This window comes from Neofelis nebulosa, chromosome 2 (assembly GCF_028018385.1).
Source record: "Neofelis nebulosa isolate mNeoNeb1 chromosome 2, mNeoNeb1.pri, whole genome shotgun sequence".
Classification (NCBI taxonomy): Eukaryota; Metazoa; Chordata; class Mammalia; order Carnivora; family Felidae; genus Neofelis; species Neofelis nebulosa.
Window position 1 is genome coordinate 79402697 of NC_080783.1, and position 19894 is coordinate 79422590.

The following is a 19894-nucleotide window of genomic DNA, read 5'->3' on the forward strand; positions in this document are numbered from 1 at the left end:
CAGAATCCAAAGCAGGCTCCAACCTCTGAGCTGTCAGCACAGAGCCCGATGTGGGGCTCGAACCCATGAACTGAGCCGAAGTCGGATGCTCAACCAACTGGGCCACTCAGTTGCCCCTTAAGTTTTTTAATGTTTATTTTATTTTTGAGAGAGGGACAGACAGAATGTTAATGGGGGAGCGGCAGAGAGAGGGAGACACAGAATCTGAAGCAGGCTCCAGGCTCAGAGCTGTAAGCACAGAGCCCAACACGGGGCTCAAACTCACAAACCATGAGATATGACCTGAGCTGAAGTTGGTGCTTAACTGGCTAAGCCACCCAGGCACCCCAGTGCATTTTTAATTAAAATCCCAACAGGATTTTTTTTTTCCCCAGAGAACTTGAAAACATTTTAATTTTAACATTAATATGGAAATATGAAAGTATGCAAGACAGAGTACTTTCCCTGCCAAGTATCAAGGCATATTAACAAGCTGTAGTAAATAAATATATAGACTGTTCAACAGAATGGAATCCAGATCCATCTGCTCATGAACAGATAGCAGCCTGCTTAAGATAGAATATTATAAATCAGTAGAAAAAATGATGTACTATTCAATAAATTTTTGCTGAGATTAGTAGCTCTTTATACAGTACAAATAAAACTTTGATTCAGCTTCACATAGTACATACAGTTTCATTCCAAATGATTAAAGACTTACACACAGGGGAGAGATAAAAAAGAAAACCTAAAACTATTAAATATATAGGAAAACAGATTTAGAAGCTCAAGGATAGTGAAAGATTTAAGAAAACTATAAACCATAAGAGATTGCTAAATTTGATTACATGAAACGAAATACACCATGCGATAAAAGAAACCATAAATGTATGTTAAAAGACAAGTAACAGTTTGAGAGAAGGCATTTACATAATTCAGACAAACAGTTGCTATCCAGAATATATAAAGAACCCCTATAGATCCATAAAAACAAATAAATGGCTCAGCGGGAAAAGGAAAATGGACAGAAAACCTGAATGAGCAGTTTACAGAAGAGGCAGTCTGAATGGCCAGCAACACATGCACATGCTCAGGAAGTGCAAATGAGCACAGCCATGAGATAGGATTTCTCTCCTGTCTGATAGCAAGTGTTGCTTGGACAGTTAACACAGGTGAGGGAAAAAGACATTCTCACATGTTGCTCAGGGAAGGAGGATGGTGCATGGCTACAACCACTTTTGAGAATATTTGGCAATATTTGGTAAAATGGAAAATGTTTATATCCTTTGGCCCAGCAAGTCCATGTGTGTGAATAAGCCTAAAGAATTGTTGCTTGTGTGCACTAGAATCTAGAATGATCATCACTCCAGTCTTTATAATGGTAAAAGGCTGGAAACATTTAAGTGTCCATCATTAGGGAGATCAGTAAATCAAATATACTGTGTTTGTATAATGAGTCTTTAAAAGGGATAAATAAGATATGAAAATAATAAAGTGAATTGTAGAAATCTATAATGGTTAATATATCTATAGACTTTGCTATAAGTATCTAAACAAATAAAAAATACACTTGCAGGAAGGCCACATACCAGCTTTATGGTAGTGGTTTGGCAGGTTAGATGTGGGATTGGGACTTGGGGTTGTTGATAAAGAGGATTCAGTGTTACCTATAATTTTTATTACTATTTTATTTAAAAAAAATTTTTTTTTTTAACGTTTATTTATTTTTGAGACAGAGAGAGACAGAGCATGAACGGGGGAGGGGCAGAGAGAGAGGGAGACACAGAATCGGAAGCAGGCTCCAGGCTCTGAGCCATCAGCCCAGAGCCTGACGCGGGGCTCGAACTCAGGGACCACGAGATCGTGACCCAGGCCGAAGTCGGACGCTTAACCGACTGAGCCACCCAGGCGCCCCTATTACTATTTTAAAGCCCAGAATCCGATATGATCACTTGCTAATGGTTCTCAATTTTAATATAGGAATATGGATGTTTGCTTTATTTGTGCTTTTTTGTATCTTTTATTAAGTATAAGAACTGTTTAAATATAGTTGGATATGAGGTATTATTTTCAAAATAAGCTAAATTTAATTTTTATTTTAATTCTTCTTGCCATTAAGTACTAAAATGTAGAGGAACAAATGACATTTTTGTACTGTATTTTCAGTGATGCCAATTGGTGGAAAGGAGAAAATCACAGAGGAACAGGACTCTTCCCATCTAATTTTGTAACAACTAATTTAAACATAGAGTCTGAGGCAGGTAAGTTAAATTTTAAGGGTGAAGAGTAAATCTATTAAAATTTTTTACATTTTAAGTTTACGGTTTAGTTTGTTTGTTTGTTTTAAGTAATTTCTACACCAAACATGGGGCTTGAACTGACAACCCTGAGATCAAGAGTCAGATGGTCTACTGACTAAGCCAGGCAGGTGCCCTGGTTCAATTTTGAATACAAAGTAGATTGGCATTTAACTCTTGTTTTAAATTATTTATAGACACTACAGTTTAGCTTACTTCTTAACAAGTTAAGGGGTTAATTTATCCCAGGTCATTTCCAAGAATTATTTTATTTTATTTTAAACCCTTTGAGAATTAATGTACATAGTTACATAGAAGGCATAAAACAATCTGTGATGACCATGTAAATATTTAAATCAGCATAATTATGGTTTAAGAGACAGTGTGTGTCAGTTCAGTGTAGAATATGGATTTTATTCAACACTGAACCATAGTACTGAAGGGAGTAGGTGGCATGGTGGGGGGCTGGTTGACAAGTGCCAAGTGTGATTACAAGGGTTAGGAGTACTCCTAAATTTTAGACTTTTTCTCACCTTGATTTGATCAGGGAACTTGGGACCTTGAAGCAATAATACAGCAGTATAATTAAGACTGTAGGTTCCTGCTTCAGATCTTCTGTCAACCATGCAGAGAAAGCTTCCGTTTGTTACACAGGCAGGAAGGTGGGGGGGAACTGAATGTAAAGAACAGCTGACAGAGACAAAGACAGTGCACGAGCTGGTTAGGGGCAGAGAGAGAGACACACACACACACAATCCAAAGCAGGCTCCAGGCTCTGAGCTGTGAGTACAGAGCCTGACGTGGGGCTCGAACTCACAAACCATGAGATTATGACCTGAGCTGAAGCTGGACTCTCAACCAGCTGAGCCACCCAGGCTCCTCTTGAGTACTCATTTATTAGGTATTGTGCAAAGTCCTTGGCTTGCACTATTTCATTTAATCCTCACAAGTCTGTGAGATAGGTACTTTTATTACCCCATTTTACAGATAAAGAAACCGAGGCTGAGGGTTTATGAGGTTAGTAGGTGCTAGAGCCATGATTCTAAAGTCTCCTGGTCTGCTCTTAGATGTACTTAAATTGACTTGTGGGACATGTCAGTGCTAGTCTGTATTATCGGTTTTAGGGAAAAAACTTAAATTGTGAAAGCTCTGTGCATTGTGTGTAATATCATCTTTGTATGGAGTGATGGCATTCAGTTAAAGTTGAAAGATGTAAAGACTCATTTAAAGACTGAGCACTTTGCCTGTATTTGTACTTTTTATTCCTGTAAACTAAGTAGTTATGAAAATTGGAGGCACTGTTTTTAATAACTTGGTGAGACCATGCTCAGGGGATCCTACATAGAAATTTCCCATTGGCATAGGCTGGAGAGATTGAGCTGTGGTTTTAAAAGTAAAAAATACTCTGGCTTTTCAGTACATCCTCATGTTATATTGAGCTCTGCTCCTTAGGACCTGTTTGAAAGTTAGCCACATATTTGAAGTAAGCAGCTGTCAGGACTCAAAAATCCTTTGGTTATAGAGATTTTTCTTTTTTCTCTGGGGGGGGGGTATTTATACATTTTCTTGGAAACCTTATATACTCTTCATAGAGAACACAGTGTCTTCACTGTGGCCTACAGAGCACAGAGATTTTTGGATTAGGGGCAAGGTAGGTTTTATTGTAATTTTATTACCAAAATTTATTAAAATACAGTACATTATAGCAGCACTCTAGTGAACATTTAAATAGTTTTCTGGATATGTATGTTTATGAATTATCTTTTAACCTTCTCTTTATGAAAGGCGTTTGTTTTTTGTTTTTTTTTTTTTCCATTGCTTTAAAACTATTATCAAAGTGGGGCGCCTGGGTGGCTCAGTCAGTTGGGCGTCCGACTTCGGCTCAGGTCATGATCTTGCAGTTCACAAGTTGGAGCCCGGTGTTGGGCTCTGTGCTCAGAGCCTGGAGCCTGCTTTCGATTCTGTGTCTCTGTCCCTCTGCCCTGCCCTGCCCCGCCCCGCCCCCCTCACACTCTGTCTCTCTGTCTCTCTCAAAAATAAATAAATATTAAAAAAAATTTTTTTAACCTATTATGAAAGTTAGGTTTAAATTGGATATTTTTTTCTTATTGTGAAGATGAAATCGAGTGTTTTTTTGTTCATATGGGAAATACATTTTTATAGCAAGGAAAGTGTACTGAAGGAGCTCATATATTTGACTCTAACCCTAGTGTTAAAAACACTCAGTTTTTCAGAAAATGCCTATAATGACAGTTCCCGTTAATATTGCTCACTTGTTCCACTAGAAGGTAAGTTCCATTGGGGCAGAGATTCTGGTCTGTTTTATTCACTCTGTATATCCAATGCCTAGAACAATACCTGACACATAGTAGTAAGGGCTAATAAATGTCTGTGGCATGAGTGGATGAACACATGAAATAATGTATGTTACTTATGAAATGTGATGACTGAAGAGTTCCTTTTTTTTTTTTTCTTACGGATAATCACAGGCTACTTATATATTAGTAACTAAAATACCAAAGTAAATGCTGAGGAACTTAAAGTTTACTTTGTTTCCATAGCAGCTGTGGACAAATTGAATGTAATTGATGAGGAGGAGGAGGAAGTTAAGAAATCAGAGCCTGAGCCTGTTTATATAGATGAGGTAGAGTTCTTCTTTTGTTTAATAGTTAAACTATCAATACTTTAAAATCTATTATCCTTGAGAATACTTGGAAAGAGTAATTTTTATGTTCATTGAAATGAAAGCTTTTGCGTTTTTAAAGTGCCCATTTACTTTTTTAGGATAAGATGGATAGAGCCCTGCAGGTACTCCAGAGTATAGATCCAACAGATTCAAAACCAGACTCCCAAGACCTCTTGGATTTAGAAGGTACTTAATGAGTGTTAGGGATTACTTCATTGTCATTTAATATTTTAGTTATTTATAATGTCTTAAATATCTTCTGCTTTGTGTTTGCTTCTATAAATTAGAACTCTCTCTCTGGTGGAAAACAGACAAGTATAGTAAAATAGTAAATATATGATTTGGAAGATGTTGTTACAAACCTGCCTATCCTGTTCAAGAAGGAAGTCTTTGTTTTTCTGTAAACCCACCAGGGATACTGGATGAAGAGATTTGCAATCCGAAAAAGGACAGAATTAAGAATAAGAACATATTAAATTAATTAAATTAAAATTTTAGCAATTCTTATTTCTCTTTTAATTCTCTTGTATCATGATTTTAAAGGGCGAAATTATATATGGTCTGTGTTAATTTTGTAATGTAGTCATTTGATGCATGCTGTGTCCTTTTAATCCCCAGAAATTTGAAACAATTAAAACAAATGTTTTTATGCCTTTTTTTAATCCTTTAATCAGAAAAATCTCTGATAAATGGATAAATCTTCTTAAATCTTTTTGTAGAATAAAGTCTAATTATAAATACAGGATACTACTCTATTCATTGTATCAGTGTTTACATTTGGAAATGCACAAAATGTTTGATTTTGAAATGGCTTAAATACATGAAAAAGTTCACATCTAATCTGTACATAATTATATATTTTATACATTGTGACTCAAGTTAATATATGTAGCTAATAATAGTTTTCCAGATTTTAGGATAACTCCAGATTTCATAGTCTGTAATGTTAGCACTTACTTGGTGGGACATGGTGGGATTTCTGTTTTGATTGTGACTTTGCCTTTGGTTGTATGATATTAATACTGGTGATGAACAGTATTAAAATTAGGTCTTTCAGAGTCGTTTCTCTAGCATAAATTTCATTTTCTTTGTATTATGCATGGTGTTGTATATTGGTGTGGTCCATTGTCAAAAGCTTTTGAAATTGACTTAAACTGGTTTAAGTTTCAAGATTCAAAAGTATTTTTGTATTTACAGATATCTGCCAACAGATGGGTCCAATGATAGATGAAAAACTTGAAGAGATTGATCGGTGAGATTCTTTGTTAAGGGAATAACAAGTATAATTTTCTTTTGATTGCTTGTTTTTTGGCAAAATTTTAGACTGAGTTTTGTGGAACTGTTCAATCTGTTGAAATTGTTTCTCAGTTTCCAAAACTCTTACAAGTGAATAGTAAGGTGGTACTTTTTATTTTGGTAGCAGTTTTCTTCCATGGCCATATAGTATACGTAGAATTGTGGGCTCTTGCTCTTATGGTGCCAACTTTCATTTTCTTACTTGAACTGGAATTGAGGGATAATGAGGAATGAGGAATAAAAACTGAATAGAGCACAGATTGAGAACTGGGATTTTGGGCAAGCATTGTCTTACTCCGTGATGAGAAGTAGTATTTGTAAATCTTTCAAATGAAATTTCCCTTGGGTTTGTGAAGCTAACTCCAGTCCACATACCTCTCCTCATTTTTCTCCCTTGTATTTCTGTTATCCTTTTAATCTCCTTATTCCATGTAGTCTTACTCTTCCTTAGAAACAGCAACAGCACTGAAGGATAGACTATCAGCATTTGGAACTTTTCATTGATTTTTGCCTCCTGTGGTTCCTCAGAGCTTTCTATCTGAAGTCTCAGGGAGAACCTATGGTGAATGGAAGACAAGGACAAGGCTTTAGTGTTCCATTGTCATCCCTTTTTGGAATCTGTTTATTGAACTACAGTATAAAACTGCACAAAAAGAACAGGAACTACTTCTTATCTGCGTTTACCAGAGAAGGGTAATAGCAGCAAGATTTTTTCTAGTCACTGAAGACTATAATCTGTTTCCATGAGACATTTTTTATAAATTCCTTATATCTTCGGGGCGCCTGGGTGGCGCAGTCGGTTAAGCGTCCGACTTCAGCCAGGTCACGATCTCGCGGTCCGTGAGTTCGAGCCCCGCGTCAGGCTCTGGGCTGATGGCTCGGAGCCTGGAGCCTGTTTCCGATTCTGTGTCTCCCTCTCTCTCTGCCCCTCCCCCGTTCATGCTCTGTCTCTCTCTGTCCCAAAAATAAATAAAAAACGTTGAAAAAAAAAAATCTTTTAAATTCCTTATATCTTCTACAGAAATGAAAAATAAATACCCATCAAAAATTAATGAAATGATGGTGGTAGTTTCATCATATTTTTATTTTGGAAAAAGCATTAAATGTCTACTTAACACATCTCCTATTTTTATTTCAGTGCAAGGGTGTTAACGGTCAGTGAATAATAAAACTGGAGAGGATTAAAAAGAAAAATGTCAGGGGCGCCCAGGTGGCTCAGGGTTAAGTGTCTGCATCTTGATTTTGGCTCTGATTATGATCTCATGGTTCATGGATTTGAGTCACATAGGGCTCCGTGCTGGCGGAGCTGAGTGTGCTTGGAATTCTCTTTCCCTGCCCCTCTCCCACTTGCATGTGCTGTCTCTCAAAAATAAATAAACTTACAAAAGAAGAAAAAAAAAAGAAAAATGCCAGTATTACCTTAGGTGTGGCTAGGAGTACAATTATCATAAACCTTTCTGAACCTTAAAAATAGTCCATAATCTTTAACCCAGTAAATTCAGGCCCATACTAAGTATACAGGGACATACGCAAAGATTTAACTCTTATTCTTCACAGTATTATTGAAATTAGGTTTGTAGCAACCAAGTTGGCAGTAACTAAAATGTCTTTAAGTGTGAGATTGATTTAAAAATAATTACATCCATACATTCTACAATAAAAAGCATTATCACTGATAAATATCTATTGATTATAGAAAGATATCATACTATGTAATGAAAGAGCAGAGGATACGACAGTATATATAATCTTTTTTTTTTATTGATAAAAGGAATATTTCAAAGGAAAAGGTCTAGCACAGTTAAAAATCAGAGTGACCATTTCTGATAGGAGTTAATTTTTTGAGTCATAGCTCACCTGTTAACCAGTTCTCTCTTCAGTTTCAGTTTCTGAGTAGTCCAGCTGGCATTTTCCTTTCCCATGGTCACTGACTACAGATGCAGCTCTTGTTCTGGAAAACGCTTGCTGTTCTTCAACAAATTTTGACTCTTTATCTTTGTCAGGCATTCAAAGATGAATAAAATACCGTTTTTTCCCTTGACTGGATCACCATCAATTTGTTTTCCCTAATAAAAACAACTTTACTGCCAGAATAAGAAATTTTACATTTCTTTTCTATCTGTAATTGTTTGGAATGAGATTTTATAGACTTTATCACACTAAGAAATTATGTCAGGCAAACATGTAAATTGACTCCAAAAAAGTTTAGATAGATTTATTGAAGAGATCCATAGTCTGAACTTAACGATATCCCAGACTATTTTAACCTTATTTCCTACTGCCCTCTGAAAATCATTTTCTACCACCGTGATCAAATTGCCCTTTTCATTCTTCCATTGTGTAACCTCACTCCTTTTGCCTGACTTGATTTGCACTGTCCCACTGATCTTAGTCTTCCTTTTTACTTGGGCCTATCCATCCTTCCTCAGGTGCCTGTTTAAGTCCCAGCTTCTCATAAAGCCTTTTCAGTTTACCACAACCCAAGTTAGTCTCCTCCTCCTCCTCCTCTAAACTCTTCTGTTTCCTATAATTTTATATAATTTTGCAGTTATATGCCATCTTATATTGTTTGCTATTTTCCATGTACTTAGCCTTGTCTAATAGATTGCAGTCTCTTTGAAGGAGATCCACACCTTCTGCTCCATTTTCTTTGTGATAGTATAGTGTTTGGACACAGTTCAGTAAAAATTTAATTGCTTTGGGGTTATGTCTTGAATCTTTAAAGGTGATTTCTGTGTTCTCCTTGGTGTTTCATCAGTATACTGGGTTATGTGGACCAAATACCCATGGTTAATTCTTAGTCACATATTTGTTAGCATGGACACTAATTTCTCATCCTTTTGTGTATGGTTTACAAATGATGTCTCTGAAAACAGTTTGACTTGCTGTATATAGTTACACATGGAAGACAGGAAACTGCATCTTTTTGTTTATTTCAGGCATAACAGATTATAAGAGAGGAAAGATGATAAGTCTTAACATGACTCAATCCAGGTCATTTATTTGGTAGCCCTGTGTCTGGTCATCTGCCTCTGCTTCTTTTTAGCCTCCTTGTATATATATAAAAAGAGCTATATTTAATAAATAGGCTTGTGGGTGCCACATGACGTGGCCATTTAATTTGTATGAACTTGTCAGTTGCAATGGGAGTTCTTTATTACTCTCCAGGGTAACAGACAAAGTTGTACCAAGTCAGAAGGATTTGAACTAGAGTTCCTTGGGCAAATTTGAGAATGCTCTTACTTGGATTTGTTATTTACACAGTAAGGTATCTGGTTTCACTCCCCTTCTCAAAAGAAACCAACAAACAAGAGTAGTAGAGACTAGTTTATATATACATTGTTTTCATTTGCATTTTCAAGGATAATTATTAGGATTTTTTCATTGGATCCATTAGTGAATATAAGCAAATGAAAATGTGTAATTTTGTTTGTGAGTGTGTTTTGATTTCAGTCATATCGTGCTTCAGAGCAGGCTCTGGACCTTGCCTGAGTACTTTCTTTTACTTAGATTTTTAATTAAAGCTTGGGCTTTTCCAAAATTGAGAAATTATTATTCTTTGTACTTGAGATTTCAAGAGAAACCTATAACATGTGAAACAGAATTGTCCTGGCACCAAAATTATGAATTGATTGCATTTTTATGAAGTGTGGAAGGGACTTTCCCTAATATTATGAAGTCATATTAGCCTAGTTATTATGAGAATTCAGTAATTCCTCCTCCCATTTTTCTTGATGAATATTTCATTGTATGTAAAGAACCTTTTAAAATATGAATAGAAAACGTGCTAAATTTAAAAAGTAGTTTGTGTTCCTAAATACATGCTGAAAAGCATTGAAGAAAATTAAAGTGCTTTTTCTATATCAGGAAGCATTCAGAATTGTCTGAATTGAATGTAAAAGTCTTGGAAGCCCTGGAACTATATAACAGGTTGGTGAATGAAGCACCAGTATATCCAGTCTATTCAAAGCTCCATCCTCCAGCACATTACCCACCTTCATCAGCTGGGGTTCCAATGCAGGTGAGAGTATTTTTGAGCACATTTTTCAAAATGAGGAAAACAGTTTTAAGTTCAAAAAAATGTCTTAAAGCATAATATCAAAATGTCTGTGGTCCATGAATAAAATCATAAAACTCAGCTTTTATAGTAAAAAAAAAAATATGGGCTAAACAATTAGCGTTTGCCAGGAGAAATTAGATATTGATATTTTACAAATAATTTTAGTTCATTTTTAATGTGAACAACGAGATCGTTAAATATATGATGGGAGTTCTGGTTCTTCATTTGCTTTTGTAAAGAGAAAGCACAAATCCTTTATTTAAAAGTTTAAGTCCTTTGATTTAAGACAATGCTTGACCCATCACAAGTCCTCTCTATGAGATACTGATGCAGTTCCTGTTGCTCAACAAGCAAGATTTACCATTTCTTTTAAAATTTCTCTCAAGATTGGGGCACCTGGGTGGCTCAGTCGGTTAAGCGGCCGACTTCGGCTCAGGTCACGATCTCACGGTCCGTGAGTTCGAGCCCCGCGTCAGTCTCTGTGCTGACCGCTCAGAGCCTGGAGCCTGTTTCCGATTCTGTGTCTCCCTCTCTCTCTGACCCTCCCCCATTCATGCTCTCTCTCTCTGTCTCAAAAATAAATAAACGTTAAAAAAAAAAAATTTCTCTCAAGGTTTATTTGACTTACATGATTAGTGGAAGGCTTATTAGTTAATGAACTTCTTTTATCCTGAGATCATGTTCTCTGTTTTTACTTTGATGAATGACTTATATTGTCAAAAATTCATGTGTGGCAAGGATATGATGCAGGCCTATAGGTGCAGGGTCCGTAAGCCATTCATGAACAGCTTCTTTTTCCAGGACTTTACACCTTGTCTGTGCTTCTTGCTGAAGTGAATACTTATTTTTATAATCATTATCAAGCATTGTGAAGCCTTTTTCAAATTTTACTCAGTTAGCAATTGAATTCAGAATGAATTTGGATGAACAAAATTCATGTTAATTTATGGGAACTGATATGTAAAGGAGTGTGTGAAGGAGACACCAAGGAGAAAAGATAGAATGTGGGTGCATAATCTAGATGACTTGACATGACATAATTAAGTAAAAAAGAATGGTTACTATGGTAACTGTCACATCAGACAAGATGCATTTATCAAATATGCCATGTCCCAAACTTTGGAAAATGGTGAAAGGATCATTATATGTGAGGGTAGAAAGGATTTCTGGGTGCAAAAGACAGCTGGAGTTTATTCAGTAGTGCTTCTGTTTTCAACGCGTTAATTTGCTGCTCCTGTGAAAGTGGAACAAAAAAGAAGTGTCTCCACCATTGTATGATGGAACTGTGTTTTATTTGCTTCTTTGTGTGTCTATAAAGGGTTATTTGTCATTCTTGTATCAGGTTTCTGTGTTTAGTTGCATACTACTTACAATCTGTGTTTTGCTAATAAGCACAACTCAGGGTTTTAAAAAGTTAAGCTGTCTGTCTCTCTGATTTTTCACATAACTTCTTTATATACTATTTATGTATAATAGCATTTAAACTATTCAAAGTTCCTATTCTAATTAGAAGAAAATTCCATAGTAAAAAAGTTGGAGTAACACACCATTAGTTGACTCTGTAAAGGCTACTCAGGAACCCTACCCTGCAGCAGAGGTCAGTTCCCAGTCCCAGCTTATTGTCAGTGGATTGTTACATGTTGACAAAGGAAGCGGTATGATTGCAACTACATTAAAGTTGATTTGGCACTTCTAGCATGCTGTTTTCATTTCAGTGGGCTTTCCAAATAGCTTTGTTTATTACGTGCAGTTCAAACTGCCTCCAGAAATCCCCATAACTGTGTAAGTGAACTAAAAACTTATATGTAGATAAAAAAGAAAACAAAAACCGAATAGCTTTGTTTAAAATTGGAGTGATGATAATCACTGTCTAATATTTATTTATTAAGTATGTGCATTGTTTTGAATGCTATATTTGGTAGGCAGGTCCTTAAAGGAGATACTACCCTGAAAGTTAGGTAGGGCACATGAAATATCCAAAGAGACTTAGACCATTTTGCTATTTCCTGAGGGAGGATACATCTTCTCCTTTACCTAAAAATCATCTTTGCTTTTGTCCTATTTGTTGTAAAGGCAGAGAATAAAGGAGATGTTACTAGAGAGCATCTGCGCCCTGCCCTGATACCATTTATTCTTATCCTCTCAAGTTTCATTCTTAGGAAGGAGTTGAATAATCATCTGGGATGATGGTGAAAATCATCATCCTGTTTCAACCCAGTTGAAAATCATCCTGGGATGAGGGTGAAGTTCACCATTTGGATGGTGACTTGAAGTGATGATGGGCTGCCCTTCGAGGAGTGTATAGTTTCCTGTGGCTCTGCAGCAAGGCAGGTCACTGAGCAATAGGCAACCTGGATGGACTCCAGCCTGCTGCTGAAAAATATGCCACCCCCTTTCCTTTCAACCTCCCACAGAATAAAAGAACAACCAAATAAATCACAAATTTCCATAGATTTGGCACTGTAATTTCGAAGCTGTCTACTTTTTGTACTAGGGTAGATAGATTGGTAGAACCAGATTGCTCCCTGAAGAACGGTAACATTTTATTTCATTTAAGTTTTTTAAAGTTTTAAATATGTTAGGCAGATGTTTGGGAAATCAGTGAGTCAACTTTTTCTCTTTGGTTAATAGACATACCCAGTTCAATCGCATGGTGGAAACTATATGGGTCAAAGCCTTCACCAAGTCACTGTGGCCCAAAGCTACAGCCTAGGACCAGATCAGATTGGTCCACTGAGATCTCTGCCTCCAAATGTAAATTCCTCAGTGACAACACAGCCTGCACAGACTCCATATTTAAGGTAAGTTTTGGGGAGCTGTGTTATTTTGTAATTACATACATTAAGGTTTCACACACTTTCATAATGAGAATAAATTGACCTCTTTATAATAATAATAATTGAGATGAAGTTACAGAACTTCCCATTCATAAACCCATGAAGTCAGAATGGTGCTGCTCTTAGCTTTGATACCTCTACTAAAATGGTACTCCAAACATGGCCTAAAGTCTGGTTCCCTGGGACAAAATAAAGATAACTGTCCCTTACAGGGACCAAGCCCATGATACACTCAGCACTATGCTGTAATCAGCCTCGTAAAGTAGTCCCAGGCATATTGATTTGCATGCATTCCTGAATATCAGAAAACTTTGACTTCCAAGTGTGTGTAAGCTGTGGAATTTGTGGTCTGATTTTTTTATACTAACACTTCTGTTTTGAAAATCATATTTAAATTATTGCCTTCTATTAACTTTGCTTAGCAATACAAAATGTTCATTCAATACAGTCATGGGTAGATGATCTCTAAGGTCTCTTCCCACCCAAATTCCATAAGTATAAACTTTAGATATTAACTGAAAATTAAGTAAACCTGTTCACATTGGTATTTAGTTCAATTAAAATGTAAAATTTTGTTATTCTGTGTGAGACTAGAAATTATGGAGAAAAAAACTGGAGCGGTATAGACATTAATCTTCCTATACTGTAAGCAGTGTATTTGAGTAATTTGAAATTACATATTACAAAGCTTTTTTTAAAAAAGAATGTATGCCATGGTAATTACAAGAACAAGCAGAGTCCTGCAGTTTGGTGTGATTTCTCAACTTGTTCTTTTGTTTGTTTTGGTGTCGTGTTAATAAGTAAACTATAGGTCAAGACTACCTTGAGGGTAGATTCAGGGTCCTGTGTGGATTACACTGTTCGCCTTGCCCTTATTATTTTTATGTAGAGGTTCAGATTAAGTTAGCAGGGCAGCTCTGAAAGTGTCCTATCAAAGGAAAGTGTAAAGAGTCTGTGAGGAAAAGAGGTGGTCTCCTCCATGCTGGATTGAGAGACCGCGTAAGGGAGAATATGGCTGAAGGTATACTTGAGCGGAGTTCGGTTCTCGTTATAGCTGACCAAGGATACCACTGTGAGAAACACAGTCTGCATCTCCTCAAAAGATTTTTTATATGTTTGCAGTGATAGATTTTGGAGAAAACAAAATTAAATAGGCCATATAATCTTATATTTTGTTTCATTTTTGAGTACTTTCTCCTTACCAAATTTAAAAATTACATTCACAGTGTTGGCTAGTTGGAATAATGAAGTCATAATCGGAACAGCAGAGTTACATAAACTTACAAAGATGGAAAAAGGAATTTTTATTGTCTCATGATTGATCTCTGACCATGACCTTGATAATGCAAAGTAAATCTGGTTTTCTTTTCAAAATTTTGTTTGTAGCACTGGACAAGACACTGGTTCCAACCCTACTTACGTGAACCAGAACTCTAACCTTCAATCAGCTGCTGGTACAGCTGCTTACACACAGCAGATGGGGATGTCTGTGGATATGTCATCGTACCGGAACGCTACTTCCAATTTGCCGCAACTGGCAGGCTTTCCGGTGGCGGCTCCCGCTCATTCAGTTGCACAGCAGCAAACAAATTACCATCAGCAGCCTCTTCTTTAGAACAAAGCAAGCATTTTCTCCAAAGCCTTCATATGTGTATTACTTGACCCGAGTGATTCAAATCTGAAAATATTTAAAAAATAGTTTCTCTCAACTCAAAAGAACCATGAATAAGTAAAGCACAAAAACTTACCTTACTCTGCTAGGCCATGAAAGGATTTTTTCAGTCCAATTTGTTTGAAGTCAACTTTTGATGAGAGGCAGCTTCAGGTAGCTTCCAGTTAATCCTGTCTTACTTTCAGATCTCTCTACACAAATCTGGACACCCAATCAGTAGCCTTATGACACTGAACAGCAGGAGATAAAATTTTACTTTAAAGAGACCATTAATCCTTAAAATGTCATGATAATTGGGAGCGCACTCAAACCTTTGAATATTTTTTTTGTCTGCATGTTTTTTCAGTATTCCCCACAAACCATTATTTTAAAAGGCGAACTTCCTTTTGGGTGAGCATTTAGCTTGCCAACATATTTCCCTTGGCTCCTTAAATTGCGGTTGTGTTTGCAGTCCTGTCAGTTTTGCTCTCCGGTTATGTTGAGTAATAATTAGCATATAATTGTCGACAGAAGCAAGAGCAGTTTGGAAGGAACAAAGATGTTTTCTGTAGTTAACAGTGAAGACCATATAAATGCAGATATATGATAAAGCATTTAGCTAGTCCCCAGTCCTGCCAGCAGTGAGCTAAGGAATGCCCCATTCCCTGCAGATAAACATTTCTTTTCTAACAAGGCTCCCTTGTACTTAGAATTGCCACTAATGACCTTTTAAAGTGACGTTGGCCATCCTCTAATAAGTGTGGTGTGTGCAGAGATGCTGCATTTTCTTTTTACGGATTACATGTGAATTTGAGCCATGAGACATTCCTAGTAATTTGATGTGATATATCCCAAGCATGAATAATAAGTGTTCTTATTGCTGTGTTGTTTCTTTAAAGAGGCAATTCAAGTACCATTGCTATGCCAGGCTGTTGAAAAATTTGGCCATTGCTTTCAGAGATAATTCTGAGCCTGTGGGATAATAGCAGGCAATAGATTGATAGGGAAGCTATCAAGACAGTTTTTCTGAAGCCTACATTTTATAAATTAGTTTATAGTGCTAATAGATTCCACATACTGTAGGAGTTAGGTAGTAAACCAGTAGGGAATGTTTTCTCCTAAAAATTCATACACTACTGCATCATCTACCACTTTTTAGACAATGGAATAGAAGATGGTGAATACATACGCTTACAGGTACTTGGTACTTAGACTGGGAACACAAAGGACAGAAGTGGTTACTTGCGTGGAAGCAAGATTTCTAAATTGTTTTTTTAAAGAAAGCCCTTAATCTTTCTGCCAAGGATCCATTTGAAGACAGTGTGCTGGAAATTTTTATCATTTATCTATTTACAGAAATTTAATGATAAGTATGTTCTTTTTTCAAGGAAACTGTCCGAAAATAAAAGTCTACATACTACTTGGTCTACATTTAAAGGAAAAAACAAGCAGTATTTGAAAGCCTAATTTCTGTCATTGTCTCATTTCAGATAGAAGTAGCTGAGAAAGTTTTAACCTTGAGTATGTCACGTTCTTTTTTTCATCCAGTATTTTTCTTCCATGTGAATTCGTTTATACACTTATAAAAAAACTTCTAAAATGGCACCTTATTTTTTTGGAAATGAAACTTCTATTCTTTAAAGAAAAAACATAAAAAGCATTTACGAAGCTGCTCTTGATAATAGTTCATGTTTGCATATATATCGAAAATCTTAACGTTTTTTCCTCCCAAACAGTATTTAATAAAGTTATTTTAATGTTTCTGTAAATATTTCATGTATAATTGTGTTCTGAATTGTAAAAGCTTAACTCCGCTTAAGTCTTTGAACTAGGAGAAATATGGCACACCCACTAAATTGGGATCAGCCAATTAAGTTCACCAAATGTAGTTTTGGAATAACATAACAGGTGACATGTATATAAATACTGTATATTGGCATTTATCTGTGAAATTTTATACATCCAGAAGTTTCTTCTCCCTCTTAAATTAAAAACAATTTTATTTTGGCCATACTGTAATGAATTTTGTGTTGCAGGTTGTTGATAGTATAAAAATGTTACTAAATCTGTGTACTAAGATGATATTTTTGGTGTTAATAGGAAATAACAGGGTTATTTTTCTTTCTTTTCCATGATCTTATGGGTTATATTTATTTTAAGATCTCTTTATAATTAAATGTTTTCTGCCAAAGGAATTGTCTAATATCAGATTTCTACATTGGGTTCATACTTGCTGTTTTATAAAAAAATAAAAACAACTTCTGCATTTTCATATGAAATCTTGGTACATTAGAAAAAATTTCTGAAAATTTATAATAAAATCACTTTTCATCAATGTAGAATTTCCCTTGGGTGTTAAAATATATGGAGTGGTGGGATATATAAAATAGTTTGGAAAATGTACGGTCTACCAACATTGTCTTGTAATTTGGTAATTTACAAAATTACCTGAATATTAAATAATTACAGTATTTATCAATTAGGATTTTAAATTATTTGCAGATACATTGTCATCTGATTCTATTTCAGGTAGTTGATAACTTGACCACATAACAAATTTCACTACATTTTGAAGATGATTATAAAGTTTCACCTTCCAAAATTTTTAAAAATTTATTTTGAATATTAAAAATATTATGGCTTAGATCTTTTAAAAAGTTTTCATTGTAAAAATCATAAGTGTCTGGTCTCTTGACTTCTAGGAGAGGATTTATTGAACTGTTATGAGAAAGCTCAAGTTATTTTTGTAAGTAATAAATTATAAATAATAGAGCACCAACCTATCATGCTTTGTTTCTGTGAAAAGACATTTTTCTTATTTACTTACATCAGTTTTAGTCAGTAAATGAAGGGAGGATTCATTTCTAGGGATTTAATTTTTTTGTTGTTAGTACAATTTAGTTTCTTTTGGAGATTAAAGTTGGGTTTTTTGGTTTTTTTTTTACATTTTCCCCAGAAGAATTTTTCTAATTTTACCAAACTAAGTTTGAATTAGAGTTCTCTAAAAACCTTACTGTGTCAAAAAAAAAGAAATTATGTAGCTTACATAGTGTAGTGGGAGGAATGGTGTCCCCCCAAAATTCATGTTTGCCTAGAATGTCAGAATGTGACCTTATTTGGAAAAAGAGGTTGCAGATGTTGGAAGTTAAGGACCTTGAGGTGAGATCATTCTGGATTTAAGGCAGCCTTAGAAGAAGAGACACCCAGACGCACAAGGTAGACGAGGCATGTAAAGATGGAGCAGAGACTGGAGTGATGCTACCACGGGTCAGTGATGGCCTGGGGCCGCCACGAGCTGGAGGAAGCATGGAAGGATTCTCCCCCAGAGCCTTCAGAGAGAACACAGCCCTGCTGACCCCCTGATTTCAGATTTCTAGCCTCAACCTGAGAGAGAAGACATTTATGTTGTTTAAAACCACTAAATTTGTTACGGCAGCCCTAGGAATCTAATAAACATAGATAAAGGTATACAGCAAAATCTGAGTACCAACCATTGCAAACTTCCATAAGAGTGGGTAAGATTGTTGCAGGAGTTCAGAGACAAATGTCTGCAGTCCAGTAGTAGCACTTTTATTATCTTTTCTATATTCTAATGAAATTGGATGGATAAATGAAACTGATCTCTGTCAACCTCATAATCCCATTTTACTGGTATTTTTTTGTTTTGTTTTGTTTTACATCACATCTCAATAATTCCTTATGTCAGAGATGGTAACAAGATTATAATTTATGACTATCCACTCTTCTGTCCATCTTGAGTAGTGAGTATTGAATGAAAAGGAGAACTGTTCAAAGGCAAGCAGACAAACAGAAGACACACAACTGGTGGATGGGTATTTCCCACAAAGGCTACTAAAGAATGGAATTTGGTCTTCTTATTGTACACCATTTCATATCCTGATGAGGAAAATAAAGGCTTTCCAATACTTTTACAGCAAGTCAGTGACCTCTACTGATCACCTTTTCGTCTAGGGAGCCATCTCCCTTTTTTAAGATACTGAGGTGAACTCACATAAAATAGCCGTTTAAAGTAAACAATTCAGTATCATTTAGTACATTTACAATGTTGTGCAACCACTACCTCTAGTTCCAGAATGAGACCTTTTGTGTCTGCTTTCACGTACCATATGTCTTTTGAGGTTCATCTCCACATGTACCACAGTATATAAGGTTCATATATCAGTTCATCCATACCTCTGTTGATGGATACTTGGGTTGTTTTCATCTTTTGGTTATTGTGAATAGTACTGCTATGAATATGTGTGTATATGTATTTGAGTACTATTTTCAGTTCTTTTGGATATATACCTAGGAGTGGAATTGGTGGGTCATGTGGTAATTCTGTGTTTAATTTCTTGAGGAATTGTCAAAATTCCAAAGCTGAGCCATTCATTTTATATTCCCACCAGCGATGCAGGAGAGTTCCAATTTCTCTGTGTCCTCACCAGCACTTATTTTTAATTTTAAAAAATCATAGCCATCTTAGTAGATGTGAAGTGGTACCTCTTTGTGATTTTTATCTCCATTTCCTCAATGACTAATGATGTTGAGCATCATTCATGCTTTTTGTCCACTGTATATCCTCTTTGGAGAAATGTCTATGTAAATCCTTTGCTTATTTTTTAACTGGGTTGTCTCTTTGTTGTATTGTAAGAGTTCTTAATGTATACTGGATACTAAACCTGTACTAGATACATTATTTCAAATATTTTCTACCATTCTGTAGGTTGTCATTTTACTTTCTTGATGATGTTCTTTGATTTACAAAGTCTTTAATTTTGATGACATCCAGTTTATGTATTTTTTTCTTTTGTTGCTCCTGCAAAGAGTCCATTTCAAATCCAAGTCATGAAGATTTCCTCCTGTTCTAAGATCTTTATGGTTGTAGCTCTTGTAATTAGGTCATTGATTCACTGTTAGTTAATTTTTATACACGATGTGAGGTAGGGAATCCAACTTCATTCTCTTGCGTATAGATATCCAGTTGTCCCAACACCATTTGTTGAAGACTTATTTTACCAGCTGCTTTTGGACACTGCTGTAATTGTAATGCATCAACTCCATAGCTATATAGTTTATAGTCCTGAA

General features: G+C 35.8%; 1 protein-coding gene and 1 long non-coding RNA gene across 6 annotated transcripts in view; one reads left to right on the plus strand and one right to left on the minus strand.

Moving 5' to 3' along the window:
- STAM2 (signal transducing adaptor molecule 2) overlaps nucleotides 1-17585 on the plus strand; it is a 51809-nt gene extending 34224 nt beyond the window's left edge. For 3 of the 4 annotated variants that reach the window (XM_058715269.1, XM_058715267.1, XM_058715271.1), the window contains 7 exons: nucleotides 2146-2240; nucleotides 4838-4920; nucleotides 5061-5148; nucleotides 6160-6214; nucleotides 10126-10279; nucleotides 12950-13119; nucleotides 14542-17585. In XM_058715269.1, coding sequence (XP_058571252.1) covers nucleotides 2146-2240; nucleotides 4838-4920; nucleotides 5061-5148; nucleotides 6160-6214; nucleotides 10126-10279; nucleotides 12950-13119; nucleotides 14542-14770 — 874 coding nt within the window. In that variant the 3' untranslated portion in view covers nucleotides 14771-17585. The remainder of the gene's footprint in view (nucleotides 1-2145; nucleotides 2241-4837; nucleotides 4921-5060; nucleotides 5149-6159; nucleotides 6215-10125; nucleotides 10280-12949; nucleotides 13120-14541) is intronic. The other variant, XM_058715268.1, reaches the window with a different exon arrangement.
- Nucleotides 6354-11875, minus strand: LOC131503687 (uncharacterized). Of its 2 annotated transcripts, XR_009257530.1 has the most exons (3): nucleotides 10947-11875; nucleotides 8116-8342; nucleotides 6354-6815 (listed from the first exon to the last, which is right to left on the minus strand). It is a non-coding gene; the product is annotated as an uncharacterized LOC131503687 (long non-coding RNA). The 2 variants fall into 2 exon arrangements; XR_009257529.1 differs by lacking the exon at nucleotides 10947-11875 and having other exon boundaries at nucleotides 8116-9680.
- Nucleotides 17586-19894: the final 2309 nt, after the last annotated feature.